This window comes from Pyrgilauda ruficollis, unplaced genomic scaffold (genome assembly GCF_017590135.1).
Source record: "Pyrgilauda ruficollis isolate IOZ18807 unplaced genomic scaffold, ASM1759013v1 scaffold36, whole genome shotgun sequence".
Taxonomy (NCBI): Eukaryota; Metazoa; Chordata; class Aves; order Passeriformes; family Passeridae; genus Pyrgilauda; species Pyrgilauda ruficollis.
Window position 1 is genome coordinate 4,976,706 of NW_024525045.1, and position 17,129 is coordinate 4,993,834.

General features: G+C 42.0%; 1 protein-coding gene across 1 annotated transcript in view; it reads right to left on the reverse strand.

Moving 5' to 3' along the window:
* Positions 1-155: 155 nt before the first annotated feature.
* Positions 156-17,129, reverse strand: part of LOC121357919 (guanylate cyclase soluble subunit beta-2-like) — a 17,340-nt gene continuing 366 nt past the window's right edge. Inside the window, exons 2-16 of the mRNA XM_041475637.1 lie at positions 16,113-16,186; positions 15,052-15,146; positions 14,698-14,858; positions 14,184-14,283; positions 12,844-13,064; positions 12,651-12,756; positions 10,900-11,003; positions 9,237-9,453; positions 7,354-7,674; positions 6,447-6,595; positions 4,084-4,230; positions 3,650-3,804; positions 1,992-2,206; positions 1,781-1,903; positions 156-1,070 (exon numbers count right to left, since the gene is read on the reverse strand). Of these exons, the coding sequence (XP_041331571.1) occupies positions 919-1,070; positions 1,781-1,903; positions 1,992-2,206; positions 3,650-3,804; positions 4,084-4,230; positions 6,447-6,595; positions 7,354-7,674; positions 9,237-9,453; positions 10,900-11,003; positions 12,651-12,756; positions 12,844-13,064; positions 14,184-14,283; positions 14,698-14,858; positions 15,052-15,146; positions 16,113-16,186 (2,340 nt within the window). The 3' untranslated portion in view covers positions 156-918. The remainder of the gene's footprint in view (positions 1,071-1,780; positions 1,904-1,991; positions 2,207-3,649; positions 3,805-4,083; positions 4,231-6,446; positions 6,596-7,353; positions 7,675-9,236; positions 9,454-10,899; positions 11,004-12,650; positions 12,757-12,843; positions 13,065-14,183; positions 14,284-14,697; positions 14,859-15,051; positions 15,147-16,112; positions 16,187-17,129) is intronic.

The window sequence follows — 17,129 nt, forward strand, 5'->3', positions numbered from 1 at the left end:
TTTCAATGATGCTAGCAACATTAATTCCAGCACGGACAGTCTCCTTCTGCAGTCCTTTATTTTTTTTGTTTTTTGTTGTTTTTTTTTTTTGTTTGTTTTTTTTTTGGTTTTTTTGTTTTGTTTTTTTTTTTCTGTCCAGCTGGGGTGACAAAAATGAAAAATAAACTTGAAACTCATTTGAAGGTCTCAAATAGGTTGCAGGCCTTGAACAGTCCTTCAGCACTGTGACAAATCTGATGCTCTGTCGCTCCACCATTTCCATGTCCTTCTGTGCACAGTATGTATGGCTGGTTCAGAGAGCACAGGTGCTCTTTTCTTCTGTTGGCTGCTATCAAGTACACATTATTCTCTCTTCAGGATGCAAAAATACACGTTGTTTTAGATCATTCTGCACTTCTACTTCCTAATGCCTTTACACAACCAAAGATTAGTCGAGAAATTAAGCTGTTTGCAGTTAAAACACAGGTGGAATGCTGCTAACCATACATGGGGAAGTTGTTGGCTGTGCTGGAGTCAAGACAGATGGTCACTTCAGGGAATGTTTCTTTTATGGCAAGTGCTCATTTGAGTAGGAATATTTCTAGCTGGATGAGTCACCTCTTTCTCAATTGCTGCACCAGATACCAACACATGATTTTTACACAAGGATATTCAAAGATGTGGCACAGGCTGAAAATGCATCTTCAAAGCATCCTGCAAGGGTTTCTTTCTCGACTGGAAGTATTGTACGGCCCATGTAGATGGATTACAAAAATTTCCTCCACTGCTTTATTTTTACTGAAAACTGTGATGAAATGTCTTTTTTCTTCTTTTGTTTTTTACAAAATCATGTGGTACTCATATACAAAATCAGTCCCATAACAGCAAAATGCACAAAATCATAATAAAATTTCTCTGTTTAATGTAAAAGTAAGAAACTTAGAGTAAAGTGCAAAAATTAGAGCGAACATTTCTATTCTGTGGCTCTTCAGCAGCAGGTTTGACTCTTCCCTGGTTTGGAGGACGAGGACCATCATCTGCATGCTGGTTGCCATGGAGACTCCCATCGCTTTTGGAATCACAAGTTTTGCCTGAAAGGAAATACTCCTGCACGGTGAGTTTTTAAGGACCAGAGAGGTTTCTGTTTGTCAGCACACCACATACTAGATTAACCACCACATCTAAGCAGGTGGGAGGGAAGGCAGTAAAATATTTTCCAGTAATTAGTGACAACATATTTAGTCTGTTTAAAATCCACAAAACACACAAATAGAACTACAAGACTTGCTGCATTAGATTAGGTTGTTATGGCATCAAATCTGTTATCTCAGTATCAGCTACTTCAAAGGACAATGAACTTTGGTCACAGAACATAAGCATGGCAATAAATCCTTCTGACTCCTGCAGCAGGCAGGACTGGGGTCTCTCTTGAGTTGGTAAGGCTTCCCCATAACTACATCTTTCCTAGGAAAAGATGTGTACATGAACACTCCATGGGTCTGTCCCTGTGAAGAGATGTCTAACATTTATCCATTCTATCTGCGCTCCCAGAAGGGCTCTGGGGTTTGACAGCTCTGTCAGCTTCTTTCTCACTAGTGCCAACCAACACCTGGGATTGCTCCAAAGGTGAAAGTTGTCTGGCCCTAAGGATTGTGCGGAAGGATAATGTGTACATGTTGGCATGAATGTCTGGCTTGACAAACTATGGTTATTTAGAAGATTAATGTAAAGAACTTGCAAGATTAAGCCTCAGTTACTTTCTAGTTCTGTCATCTTTGTGACATGGTAACTAAATAACTACCTGTTAAATCTCCAGCTTTCATCTGGTTTCTCCTTTTGAGGCTGTTTTGTGCATCCGTGGGGCCATCAACATACTTCATTGCAATAGCTGGGGTCTGGTCCTTCTTTTGCTGGGTCTGAGTAGCTGAAAGAAGAACACAAAAGGACATTTAATTGGATTGTATTAATGTTCATTTGTTCAAGGAGGAAAATATGTGTTGAGTTGACTCTACCTGGCTGATGAGAACTTGGTACAGTTTCAATCTTGCCTTCTGGAAAGGACTGAACGGATTCATGGCCAGAATCTAAGTCTTTCATTGGCCTTCCCATAATCTCATTCTCAGTTGCAGATTTATTTCTAATGAGGAAGTAGGTGTGCATTTTCCCTTTGCCTTTTACTTCTATTTCTCCTCTTTCAGTAATCTCAAAATTCTTGTATTTTAGGCACCTAAAGTATCAGAAGCAAAATGACACATGAAAATTCAAGACAAGCAAAAATGACACTGATGTTTTCAAAGAGCTGAGTGATCAAATCATAACAGTCTGGGGAAAAGAGTCTCAATTTGTGAACAACTGAGGATTTGTTTCAACTGTTTATTCAAGCCTGCTGTGCTTTCATAGCATTACACATACAGCCTGATCAAAAATTAATGGATCACATAGTCAAATACTTTGGTAGGGTGGAGGGCTCTTACTTACCAGTAAATAGAAATTAAGAACTGAGGTAGCCAATATCAGCTAGACAGAATTATCCCCAGTCATTTCATCAGAGAAGGCAATCAGGTCTGTCAAGCATGATTAACTAATTTATTTTACATCCAGATTTGCTATTCCCAACTGCCTTTTTCATGTGTCCAAAAATGACCATTTGATTTGCTCTGGGACTGACACGAGGCTGATCAGCCTGCAGTTTCCCCACGTCCCCTTGCCATTTTTCCATACAGCTGTAGCTTTCTTCAGCTGCTACGGTGCTGACAGCCAGCAGCTCTGCAGTGCCACCACCCAGCTCTCATCACCTCAGATCCCTGCTGCTCCCATGCATTTCTGTAGATTGAGATGTCTCAAAAGATCCCTGCTCTGATCCTCTTCCAGTACTCATAGTTCACCTGCTCCTTGAACCCTGACCTTGGTGCAGGGACCTTGAAGAACTCATCAGTGAAGACCAAAGCAAGAGAGGCCTTGAGTAACTCAGCCTTTCTTCAGGGCACTGTCACTAAATCACCTGCCACAGCAGGTCCATGTTTCTATTTATGTTCTAACATTGCACAGCTCCTCTGACTGCCTTTGAACTTTGTTTCCCATTTCAGTGCCAGCTGAGTTCTCATTTTCCCAACATCATTCCTATGTGCCCAGACAATGTTGTTGTACTCCTTCTTTTGCAGTTTGTCTTTGCTTCCACTGTTGCATTCAGATTTTATGCATACATAAAGTTCTTGGAAACGTAGAATTAATTTTTTACAAACATGTGTTTGTAAAAAAAGTAAATTACAAAAAGTAAAGTAAATTACAGCATGAAGAGGATAGCTGTTTATGCAATTAATCTTTAGTAAGTGTAAATGAATGTTTCACTACAAATTATGGTGCTCAGAGAGATTTTAAGCCTTTTGTTATGTTCTAGATGTTCTGACTGTCTTTCTAGCACCTACATCAATTTATCAGTATTTCCAAGTAAGTCATGACAGTTGTTTTTTTTTTAATATTTTGCCCTCTCAAACCTCTGCTCCTATATATTAAGTACATTTGGAATAACTAGGAAAAAAATAAGACTCTTTACAAGCAGTGACTTCCCTTTACAAGCTGCTTAAATGAGTGACTAAGCCCCATCCACACCGAAAGGTGCAGCTGCCAAGGCAGTGGATTTGAGCAGGTGAGGCTTCCCTCAGTTACTCACTGGTAGGCACTGGAGCTGAGGTGGATTTTGCTGGGGACGCCGTGGCTCTCCATCCGGGAGGCGATGTTCACCGTGTCCCCAAACAAGCAGTAACGAGGCATCTTTTCTCCAACAACCCCCGCCAGGACAGGACCTGTATGGATCCCAACTCGAATCTTTACAAAGATAAAACACCCCCCAGAAATGTCACTTGTTATTTAACATCTTTCTTAATGCTATCCAGCCACCGAAAAGTTCATCTCAACAAAACACTGGACGCCAGAATATATCAAATATCCACAGGGAGAGGCTCCTCATGGAAATGTGCCCACATGGGCCTTGCCCAGAGCCAAAGAGGAGTCAGAAGCAGCTCTTTGAGGTGCTGCTGCAATACATTAAGCAGAAGCTCAGCACAAGAAGCAGACAGACACACATGCACCTTTGTGTTAACTTACTTGGATAGGATTTCCAGAAACTGGGTTCTGTACTCCTTTGGCTGCCATTATCATGCCCAAGGCAAAATTAGCAACTCGCTCTGCGTGAGTGGGTACAGGCACAGGGACCCCCCCCACCACCATGTAGGCATCTCCAATCGTCTCCACCTTTAATTGAGAGGGACAAGCACATGAGCATGCCAGCTGCACCTCACTCAGGTTAGTGGTTTGCTCTTCAGGGCTCTTCTCATCTGCACCAACTGCCCCTTTCTCTTAAAAGATGCTTCCAGTCACTGAAAAGCTTTAGCACACATGAGTTTCCTTGAGATGGAGGTCCTTTGCTTCACTTCACGCTAAAAATTCCATCGCATTCTGTCCCTGCTCACTTGACCCACTTTAGATATCAGTGTGAGAGACCCTAAGGAGGAAGGGCTGCAAGAAAGGCTGCAACAGTGCAGACTGTTTGCCTTCCCCGTACCCAGGGCAGAGCTGGGTCTATGCAAAGAGCCAGCCCGAGGCACAGCCTCCTGAGCCAGGAGGTCACCTGGCAGATGAGTGCTGTTAATTAGTGTCATTCACAATTGGTGCTAAAAGCGTATTTCTTGTTTGAGAGAGATTTATTTTTTAATAGTCACAAGAAAGCAAGGGTGCCCATTCACTGTTGATTATGATTAAGGGGTTCACACAAAATTAAGGAACCTCCAGTCTCCAGAATCTCACAGAACACAATGTGAGCTAAACAATTTGGGAACATCCTTCCTTACAACCAGCTGTTTTCCCACAACAGCTGCAGCCTGTGAGACAAATGCTGAAGGGTTTGTCCTCCTTCAGGCACCCAGTCTCTTTGAAATACATGCTAAAGTACCTGAGAAATGCTTTGTATTTTGATCCTGTAACAGAAATTTTGCTGGGAATAGAACAGACCTGTTTGAAAAAGAAAATTCTTAAATGTTCAAAATCCACTGTAAAAGCCTGTTACACGGTAATGAAATTTTCTAAAATGCTCTTATGAGGTTCCACTGGCCCATTTATCATCAGTAAAAAAGAGATCTTTTAGATTAGACTAAATTAGACTTTCTTAAATATTAACACCAATAGGAGGGTGGAAACATAATATTTGGGTTTGTTCATTAACACGATGACTTAAAACAGTTCAGCACTTCAATCTCAAAGAATGTGTTCCTGTCCATGCCTTCTATCAGACAGCCAAACCCACAGTGATGCCAGTAGTTTTCTGTAACAAATTAAAAACAACTGTAAAAAGCTGCTAATGCAAATAGATACCCTAATTATTTTTCAGCCATAGTAGAAGATTTAATTTAAAAAGATTTATTCATAACTTCAGATGTTTATAAGCTTGGGCCAAGTTTCTTTGATCAATGTCACTATTTCATTGCTTTCCCAGTTCCCTGCAATAGTAATCTCATCCTTGCTCTCTGTACCCCGTAACTTCCTCCAATATTAATAGGAGTTATATACAGGCTTCAAAAGGAGATTATTATAGTGACATATCATTTACTTATGATGGATGATTTAGATAGAATTTGATGCTAATTCATCCTGAAATCTGTGGGCCATATCCTGAATTCTTCAATTATTGAATACAGATTCCTTGCCAAGGAAGAAATGCTTCTGATTTCCCAGTACAATTTGCTGTGGGATGAACTGCAAGCCTTGCCTGAGCAAAGAATAAATGAGATTTGGATTTCACTCTTTACTATTTCTGCCTTCCTAAATATTTCATGAGCTGAGGACAGACAGAAACTTAGGAACTGTTCTTCAGCACATCAAATCTGGTACCTCTGGAAGTGTTAGCAACACTATTATTACAGACCAGCCAGGGCTCTGATCTTTCCAGCACAGTTTGGAGACCACATGCACAGTCTAGGTCTAATTGATGCTCTGTGGGGTTGGCAGCAGAGGATACCATTGCTGAAGATCTCCATGAAACAGAAGTCTAGCTGTTGTCTGGCTATTGTCTATAATGCTACTTCTCACCAAAAGAGACAATGACAAAGTGAACTATTTAGAAGAGGTTCAAATAAAAGAACTAGGCAAATTATTCATGTTGGATAGGCACTTGAGAAAGGAGGGAGAGAGAGAGATAAGAAAGAAGAGCCATTCTGGCATTAGCACTGTGGAAAGAGGCTTTAGCCTATGATAGAAGTTGAGCTCCTATCCAATAATGTCCACTTCTCCCTGTTTTTCAGTTTGTGTGGCCACTACAAAAAGGTCATATTTTATGGTTTAATCAACAATCATGCTGTGGTGACAAGGACTTAAGTAGATTTTAAACCAAAACAAACAAAACCCCAAACAAACAACAACAACAACAAAAAAAAGCCCAGCAAAAATTTCTGCAGCCTTTTTTGATCAGTACCTACCTTGTACACATCATGCACTGTGGTCAGTCTGTCAAACCTCAGGTACATTGAATTTAACATGAGAACTATCTGAATAGGCTCACACTGGGCACAGATGTTGGTAAAGGTCACCACATCACTGAACAATATAGTGCACTCCTTGAACTCTCCTGTGGGCAGAAAGAGCAGTGGTATTTGTAATGGCTGCACAATCACAGTATCTGTTTGAGACTTGCTTGATTATTATATGTAATAATCATACACCCATGTATGATTATTACATATCAGAGGCCATTCTGTGGCCTCTGATATGTAATAATCATACATGGGTGCTGAGAGGAAGGAGAGGTGTCAGAGTGTATCAATATAGGAATAATTGCACATCTGAAACAACCCAAACATGTGAATACACCATATACAGGAAATACTGAACTCGTTATCCCTAATTTCATATATGTGCTCACTAAAGGGAATTTAAGCATATTATTGCTACCCTTAGTAACAATGGGAATCATCACAATCCTACATTTATAAATAGCATAAAGGTACTAGGAGAATTTTCTGGCAAAGACCACTTTCTTTACTCCCTTCATTTCTGAGCCCTCGTCCTCCTATATACCCATGTTAAAACCAAAATCTCAGATTACTGCTGAAAAACTGAATTTTGTTCACTGAATGGGCAACACTACCACCTTTCACCACCTAAGGAAAAATTTTAGCAAAGAGTTACCAAAGCTTTCTTTGAAAGAATAGCCTAATTTTTATTATCAGAGAAATTAGGGTCTGTGATCCTCCTCCTACGCATGGATGTCACCAAGTGGAGAATGGACTCCAGGGCAGTGGCAAAGGGGCTGTGCCAGCACCCCAGTCTCCATCCCCACCCCCTGCTGCACAGATCACACATCCCAAATGCACCCTGCTCATTCACCTGCCTCAACTCGCTTGCCCTCTTTCAGCTGGTTGGCCACGTGCTGGGGAAGCATGGCATAGAGCAGAGCCTCAGTCTTCTTCTTCTCCTCCTCCAGGTGCTTGGACAGGATGCGCAGCTCTTCCTTCTTCCTCTCCAGCTGGCTGGAGAGCTCCATCTCTGCCAGGCGCTGCTGGTTGAGGAGAATCAAGTCCCTGGTGACGTCGTGGGGCGCGATGTCGGCGATGTGCATCTGCCGCTCCTCCAGCTCGTGCAGCGTGCGCAGCAACGGCGAGCAGAGGTACAGCATGCACTGCAGGGGCTCCATCCACATCATCTGCCCTGTGGGGAACCGCCGTTGGCAAGGCTTTTCAGCACTCTGGCCTTTCACAGGGTGCTCTGCATTACTGGAGTTAATCCTAGGGGATGAGTTCTAAGGTCGGTGGGTTTCTGTAGGGTCTGGATGGTCACAGGAATCTATTTCCTAGGAATTCGAGGTGAACTTGTTCAGAGGAGGCAATAACAAAATTTTGGAACCCAGGAAGAAGTCATTCCCTCATTGCAGGTGCTGGGCAGAGCCCAGCTAGGATTCAAGTCCCTCCTCCTAATGAGGAAATTCAGTGCTCACAACATCTCTCCTCTCCTTTCTGCTCCTCTCCACATCCTTCCCTCCTCTCCTCCTATTCTTGGACTGTTTCCGAAGCCAGTCAGTCAGAATTGTGCACTGGGGAACTGAGACTCACAGTGATTAAGCAAAGCATTTGAAGTTTAATTTTACAGTGCATAGTTTGTGTCCCAGTAAAGTCAATGGCACTTTTCTCCCTGGAAATTGAAGCTTTCAGTTACTATCATAATCTAAATAAGCAGTTACAAAAATGCCTGAAAGGTAAAAGGGATTTTTGGTGGGGAATCTAGTTTTTTGGGTTTTGCTTGAGGTTTGATTTTGACTCTGATTGTTATTGTTATTGTTGTTGTTGTTGTTATTATTATCTTACTTCATAAGTATCATTGTTTTCTAAACAGCAACATAGGAATTCCTATTTCTTTCTTTCTCCCTCACCTCATCCCCATGGCTACTGGATGAACAGCTTTAAAACTAAGAGGATTGAAACATCAGAAATACATGTGAACTAACCCCTAGAGGATAAGGGAAAGTACAATTGTACCCATGGCTGGTCAAAGTTCCTTGTTTTGGTGGCATTACTTTTTTCAAGGTTGTCCCTAAATGCTTAATTTTTTTCTGAATCTCAGGAAAACAAGATTTTGACACTCATTACATAAAGGTGAAAGGAGACAAGAGAAAATTAGCTCCCATTACATAGTTCAGAAAAGAAAAACTGAAGTCACAGAACAATTAAACCAAATGCCATTATAGTTAATTACACCAAGCAGAGGATCATCCCATAATCAGTCCTCTCAGTAAAAATAAAGCAAATACAATATCTCTTTTGCTGAGATAATTTTAACTGGTAAACTCTCTTACGTGGCTTTGGGGGGGTGTGTGAAGACAGAACCTGAAAATGTGCTACAAAAAATAAAAGCACAGAGAACTAATCTATTTTTAATCACACTGGAAACCCAGCCAGCAGCAAATAACTCCCCTCAAAGGCATAAATTAAGAACAAACCATGTATTCATATGTGGGTTTTGCAGCATCAGAAAATCACCATATTTCTAAGCCTTTCAAATAGGAGCAGAGTTGCTGCTTCTGACTGAAAGCCTTCCAAATCTGGTGAGGTGATAGCAGAATTTGTGTACAAGCATCTACTGCTTCTCTAAGCAGACCCATCTAATCTCCTCACTGCCCAAAGGCTATCTATAGGACTGGAGGGAGGTCAGGAGTGCACCTCAGCCTAATTCCTGATCTAATACGAGCACTTATTCTATTGCAAACACTGAAGTACCTCTCAGCTCCAGCATTGGCCGTTCTTTCCATGACTCAGGCATCATCTCTCTTCTAGTCTGGAAAACAAATTGGCTGTTGATGAATTTCTGAATGCTGGAGATGGTGAAGGGTACTTCTGGGTGGACGATCCTGAAGTACTGATCCAAGCAGATGCCCATGGTCTGAAGGCCAGGTACAATCTTCTGAATGCTCACCCCAGCTTGCTTCACTTTGAGCTTAAAAAGAAAACATGGACCAATGTTACACCTCATGTCCCTTTGGATTCAGACCAAGCAACTGTTCACACATTTCCACACACTCAGCTTTTCTAGAGCACATGGCTTATTTCTGAGCAGTTTCTATCTTGTCACTGTAGTGCTACACAGCCCTGAAAGCCTGCCCTTCACAGCAAGACAAAGCCCAAGAAAGGAATGTTGCTATTAAAATGTTCCTTCCTGTCAATTGTGAAAAACCCCCAAAACTACCTGCTATTATCACTGTTTGCATTTGTGTGGGCCTCACAAACAGCCTTACAGGAGAAAATTTGAGAATTTTGCAGGAGAAAATTTGAGATACTGGAGCGTCCTGTATTCCAAAATGAAAATAACTGTGGCATAAAATGGCTTGGCAAATATTAATTTTCTAATAGATGCCACGGGTTACTTTCTCTTAACGAAGTGTAAAGGTTTAGTCATTTTCCTTTCCTCTGCTGACCATACATGAGCTCTTAAATTCTGCAGAAACATTCTTCTCTGCTTGTCATTGGTTATTGAAGCTCTGACCTGGCTACCAGTAATGGGTGTAGGACTTCTCTTCATTGCACACTAGTAATTTTATTAAATTATGCATACTGGCCTTCTTGAAAGGTTTAAGACTCTTTATTTTGGCTGATGTGGGCAATGCCATGAAGCAGATTATATGTTCTGGTATCTCAACCTGCACAATGCCAAAACGTGTTCCTTGAGGGGAATGGATTCAGTGTTCTTCTGCTGTCCCATCCTCAGCTTCTCCCTTCTTTGCTCCTGTCTCAAGCCAATATTCTCTGCACAGGGTTCAGAGCAGGAGGACCTGTAGCTTGGTGGGAAGCCAGGCGAGCTGGGAAGCAGCCAGAGGGCAGCCCTGCCAAGGGCTGCAGAGGATGTGTGACCAGGAGAGGAGACAGTCCTGCCCCAGAAGGTAAAGAGATTTGGGGGTCCCAGAGGGGCTGCATGCTGCCTGATGCAGTAGGTGGCTGGGCTTTCCCAGCAGAAGCATGTAGGAGTAGACTCAGGAAACACAAGGAGCTTGGGACAAGCCTGGGGACAAATTAGTAACTGGGAGAGCAGGAAACTGCAAATGCAAAGCCAGTTTAAAGGATGGAACATGGCTCTGGTATATCCAGGGACAGGAAGGTGATCAGAAACCTCAAAAAATTCTGCTTGCTATTTGCTGACAGATAGACTGCTGCAATAAACCTTGCTGGCATATCTGCAGATGTTTCAGACATGCAAACTCAATGAATTCAAAGGAGATCCCTATGTGCAGTGACACAGAGCATGTCTCTGAACAGAGTATTTCTGCAAATCCTGTGAGTGTGCACCGCACACAGAGCACGCAGCAGGGAACTGTAGGACAGTCAAAACAAAGGGAAATTACTCTGAGGTTTATGCAAACTAAGGGCCCTGACCACATGCCTGTCCTACCTCTTTGTCAAAAACCATATGAAAAGGAAGTCCATTGCAAAATGTTTTTGTGTCAATCCAGAGGCTCTTGGGATAAACAGGATCAAATCCTCTCAGGAGCTTACCTGTGGCGAGACAAATGTGTAGATTTAAAATCAGGCTGCACTTCATAAAACCAATCAGCATGACTTTTTACCACTCAGTGAGACAGGACCCTATATCACAGTCAGTGAAGACAAATCAAACAGTGCATGGGCCCAGAAATGTGCCCCCATCTGTGCTAAATGCTCTGCAGTGTAATCCACAGCTGATTACCAACTAATCTGAGTTGACTGAGTGTTTAAAACTTAAGCACACAAAAAACACAAAGCACTAGATGCATGAAATTATGTAGAAAAAATAAGAATAGATGAACAACTGTAGATGTTACTTCTCCATGAATCTGCAGACGCCATAGCAATATAACACGGGCACATCCCACAAAAACGTGCACAGAAGTGGGTTTAATACACTTTGCCAGCTACTAAGGAACACTAAGAGAAAAAAATCAGTGTGATCTGGGTTTTAGTCTCCTGTACAATAAACCATACGTACAATGTCCATAGAACAGAGACAGAATTATTGTTTGGTTTCTATTTTACTTACCCTGAGGTTTTTTACAAAAGGGTCACAAATCTACAGAGTAGTGTATGCTTACTAGCAGATATTTTTGTTAAAGGAATACAATGGGTAAAATATCAAAACAGCTCATTTTTTGAGTGAAGATCCCAAAACCTTTGATCTTCATGGCATAAAGTTGGATTCCCAGTAACCCACCAGAATCAAAAAGATGATTCCTTCCAGTGATCTCTTTCCCCCTGAAGGTAGCTATGATAGTTACTCCAGTACGTTCTGCTGAGAACAAATGTTCAAGTCACTCAGGAGACTGGTGCAAAATATTGCAAACTTAGAACCTCTTACTGCTTCAGGGGAAGCCAGTGTGGGTTTTTAACTTATCAAAATCTGGCTCTTGGTAACTCACACCTTTAGCTAAAGAATTTTTTTTTGTTTTTAGTAATAGTGCTAGTCTAAAATTTTATTTTAAATATATATTAATTTCTTACTTAGTATATCTGCCCTTGTAACGCATGTGACACTGCACCAGGTGCTACCAGGTTCTATTTTTCACTCATCCCAGAATGCAGACATCTTGGCAATACTGAGCTAGATTCTTATTCCTTTTGGGGAATCAAAAGATCCTAACTGAAAAATTCCTTCCATTTTATAAACATATATAAACATCTAATATATAAAGGCAAGAACAGAGATTACAAGATTAGCAGGAGACTTTTGGTAGTGGAGGATGTAATTTTGTTTTCAAAATTTACTACAGTTGATAATTTTGGAAAGGAGTAGTAACCAAGTTAAAAAACACACTTTTAAATTCAGCATCTTAAACCAACTGACATGAGAATGAAGAATCAAATTCACCACACAATGGCATTTTATAGAAGAACGCTTTTCAGATGAAAGCCCTGTTTAAGAGACAAAAGTGACAGGTCATATTCCACTTAAGTATCTGTCATTACTAAGCATGCTTATTATCTGCAATTTTTCTTTGCTCATCAATGTCAAACTGAAAGAAACTTAACCAGAAACATTTTGAAAAGTTGCAGAGGAAATATAAATGGTAACTTCAAAATGGATGGGTGGGTGGGGATAGGGAGGCTTACTGACTTTCTAGCTGAAGAGACTCAGAAATGACGACGAGCTCCCTCTGAATGATCTCTCACCTTTTCCTAACGTGATTATTCCTCTCAATGTTTTCCAGTGACTTTTCTTAACAGGACAAACAGAGTTTCCTCTGTCTCCATTTGCATTCTTGGCTTTTTCAAGGTCCTGTTGAAATAAATCCAAAGGGAAATTCAAGGGTGTTTTTATTTTAAATACATTTTAGTAATATGATGATAATGAATATTAAAATACCTCTTTATTCAGTTGGTTCTCAATTTGTTTTTCAGAGTCAACAAGACACCGAGATGAGGAAGAAAATTCATTTCTTTCCTTGCACGGAAATAGAGGGTTTTGAGTGACAAGAAAAACAATATGTTCTTTTTTCCCAGTTCTTTCTTCTTCCTCTGTTTGATTGACTATTTTCATTGAAATCTCAATGTTAAAAAAATCCAGGGCTGCTGCACCGATGATTCCTGAAGGGGAAACAAAAGACAAGGTATTGCCAAGAACAAAACCTTTTCAATTCCCCTTTTAGAGGGCCCCCAGTGGAATTTCACTGTTTCAGAAATCACTTTCCCAAAAAACTCTGGAAGAAGAAAGCAACACGTCGTCCTTGCTACAGCTGCCATGATGAGAATATGCTCACAGGAGGTCAGCTTCAAAGTTATGCTGCTTTTGCCTTGGCTGAGGACAAATGCTGATTTTCACCAGGAGCAGCTCAGCAGGATAGCTGAAGAATGTGCTCAAGTAGCCATAGAGCAATGACATGAATTCCCATCAACCCAAAGTGTGCAGGGAGTCTAAAGAGATTCTGCTATACAATCTATTTCAGTCATTGAAGAATACTGTATTTTGAAAGGAAGGAAATATCTTTCATGCAGATGCACAATCAGTTCTCTCATTTCTGGTCAGGTATTAGGCAAAATACTGGACATCAAAATGACATCAAAAGCTCTGTCTAAAATTCCAAATAATTCTGTGCTTTCAATATCAAATAAGTTTTGACAAAGGGAGAAGTTTTGATGAACTTCTAAATTCAGCATCATTTATGAAAGAAAGGAATATGATCATCTCTTACAGAACTATAGCTCTCTAATTCTTGCATAAGCACAGCTCTGGAGATGCTGGTAAATGCTGGTAAAAGATTCAGTATGGAGCAGGGTTCAGTAGGAGTTTCACAGACTGGATGTACTACAAGGCAGATGAATGTCTTCAACTCAACTAGAATTTCTACCTCACAGGCATTTAAAAAGCACTAGTCACTGAGAATTAATAAACAGTTAATTCTCACATTAACACACCATGAACTTGCATTCTTCTTCCAGGGAGGGAATTCTATAGCACGAATGCACATTTATGGACTGGGTTGTCATACCCAAAATTTAATCAAATTTTGATGAAATTTACTGGGAGCTAGGAGTGATCAGGCAGCAGGGAAATAATGAGTTCAGAGGCTGGACACTTTACCAGGCTTCAATTCCATGGCCAGACCTCATCTGAAAAAAGATACTGAACTCTGAGTGCACCTGCAAATATATGATTACTCTGCACACATACTGCATTGATCTGTACTCTGCATTAAGTCTCATTACCTGGCACAATATGGCACAGACCTCTTCTGTCTGAATAGTAATGTAAATGCATTGACCCATCTTCATTTTTTTCTACTCTAAAAGATGGTGCATTCATCTCCTGAGGAAAAAAACAAAACCAAAAACAAAACTTCAATATCTTTTTTTTGGAAAAGTCTACTTTTTCAGAAAGCAGACTGATGAATTCCACTTGTACAAAAGCATGTCTGCCTTAATATAAACTGTAATATAAATAAGCTGAAAAACAGAAAATTAAATATTCTCACCTGTGAAGAAAATCTGCTAGGCATTACAGCCAATGTAGAAAATAATATCTAATGTTGAGGACTAGTCAAAACCAATCATTTTTAGAAATTATCCTAACACTTAGAGTAATCTGTTTCAGAACATAGAAGAGAACATGCTTTGGTGATTGTTTTAATTGTTTATTCACACCTATGAGGTGCTGTTCCTTGTGCTGTGAACTCTGGCACAGTCCATGCAGACCTGCTCAGCAGTTACTACCCAGACTTGCCTGGTAAGAAAGGGACAGGTAGCTGTGCAGTGCATCCAGGTTCTCTATGAACTCATAGAGATTTCCACCCAGTGTCCTCAGCATGTGGTCGTAGCCTGAGCGCTTACAGAATTCAAAGAAATACTTTCCAAACTCCCTCAGAACAATGTCAGCAGGAACACCTGGCAAAATAAAGATACCTTAAGGAATAAGAAAGGGTTGGAAGTTCTTGCAATGCTGTCAGGTGGATTAAGACTGAAGGCAGAAAATTTGCAATATAGAGAAGGCATTCCCAAGGGCACAGGAGACAAAACCTGGGCTGCAGTCTCAGGCTTGACCCAGGATGATCCATTTTTGAGGCATGCTAACACATACCTAATACTTTGCAGGCTTTGTCGACAAGCTGCATTGTGATCTCATCTTTGTACACCTCAAAAGTCAAGAAAGAATCCTGGACTCCAGCCTGCAGCCTACAACAGAGAAGACAATATTCTTGTCTCAGCAGTGCTGTAAATACAACATGCCTGGGTGACCCAAGTGGCATTTCCTAAATACTGTTTGCTGTGAATGCACTCCTCAACCTCCCTCGAGCGTTATATTGGAACACACTACTCCACCTAATGATGTAAGTTTAATATTAAAGTGCTTTAAATTAATTAAATTACTTTTACATGGCTGAATGGTGGTGTCCACCTCGCTATTTCTGCTATTTCACATTATGGTATTACAGTAAACTCTTTCAAGGATTAGGACATCATACTGTGGGGTGCTAGAACAAGTGGAGTCTTAGTTTGTCTTTTGGTCTACTGTTTTTCTGTTTAATGTGGCCACAATATCAAGTTCTTGGGGCTTCCCAAACCTGCTGATTTTTTTTTTTTAATATTTGCTTCAATGGATGATAATATATGGTGGATGGATTATATGGCATCTAAGTACCATTTATGTATCTTGGAAATACCCTATAGCTCATAAAAACTAGACAAACCATAACAAGGCCAGATTGAATGGGACTTCGATCAGTCTGGTCTTGTGGAAGGTTCCCTGCTCATGGCAAGGGGATTGGAACCAGATGATCTATGATTCTGATTTAGATGCTTTTCTGAGTACTGCAATTAAACTGACTTTATATTAAGGATGACATCTTTTCAGTGTAATTACTTCTCAATATTGTCACTGTGAGCCAGCAAGTCTATTGCAAAATTGTCTATAAGACTAAATGTCATCTTTAATTATCTGATATGACAAATTAATTGGGACAAATTAGTATCAGAGGATGAAGTGTTACAAGGCAAGAAACTCTTGCTTTTGCCCTTTTAGTTACTCCTAATAATTACTTGAGATACACATCAGCTACCATTTACCAATAAGAAATTCTGTCTCCTGCTGCTGAATTCCTGAGCACTTTCAATGCACTACATTTATTGGGAACACATTACCTTAATTTTTCCCACGTTTCTTCACCATACTTTTCAACCACCAAAGACTTCAGGCACGTGTTTATAAATCCATACTGCAAAAGCAAATATATGAACATGGAGAGGATGTACTGGTTTTTCAAACGCCACCTTTTTGTATTTCAGATTGCTCTGCTAATTACTATATTGCAAGAGAAGAATAATGCTTGACGGCCTAAAGAGAAAGCAATGTTGGACAGCCATTACATCTCTCAGTAAACAGCGCAGCGTTTTCCTCAGCGTTTCCCCAGCATTCAGCACGGGAGAGCACGCAGCCGGAGGTGTTTTGCAGAGAAGGAGCGAGGCGGGGCGGCCGTGGGTGCCCTGTGCGCGGCCGGAGCCGGGCGCTGCGGCGCGGGCACAGCACCCGCGCCCGGCTGCGGCACCGCGGGCCCGGCCGTGCCGCGCTCGCCCCGCCAGCCCCCGGGACCGGGCAGCGCCGGGAGAGAGAGAGAGAGAGACCGGCGGGGCAGTACCGAGAGAGAGGGAGAGCGGCCGGGCAGCGCCGGCAGAGCGCAGCAGCCCCGCGTGGTGCGGTGCGGTGCGAGCGCCCCGCAGCCTGCGGGTCAGCACCCTGCACGGCACGGCGCTCAGCCCCTGCTCTCGGGGCTGCCCGTCTGTCTGTCCGTCCCCGGCAGGGGCTGTCCGTCTGTCTGTCTGTCCGTCCCCAGCAGGGGCTGCCCATGTGTCTATCCGTCCCCAGAAGGGTCTGCCCGTCTGTCTGTCCGTCCCCAGCAGGGGCTGCCCGTCTGTCTGTCTGTCCCTCCCCAGCAGGGGCTGCCCGTCTGTCTGTCCGTCCGTCCCCAGCAGGGGCTGCTTGTCTGTCCCCGGCCGCAGCTGTTGGTGCAGGACAGGAGCTACCTGTCTGCATATCTGTCCCCAGCAGGAGCTACCTGTCTATCTGTCGGCCCCTGCCAGGAGCTGTCTGTCTGCCCGTGTGTCTGTCTGTCTGTCCCGGCCCGCCCCGCCGCCCCGCTCACCATCCTGCCGCTGCCGCCG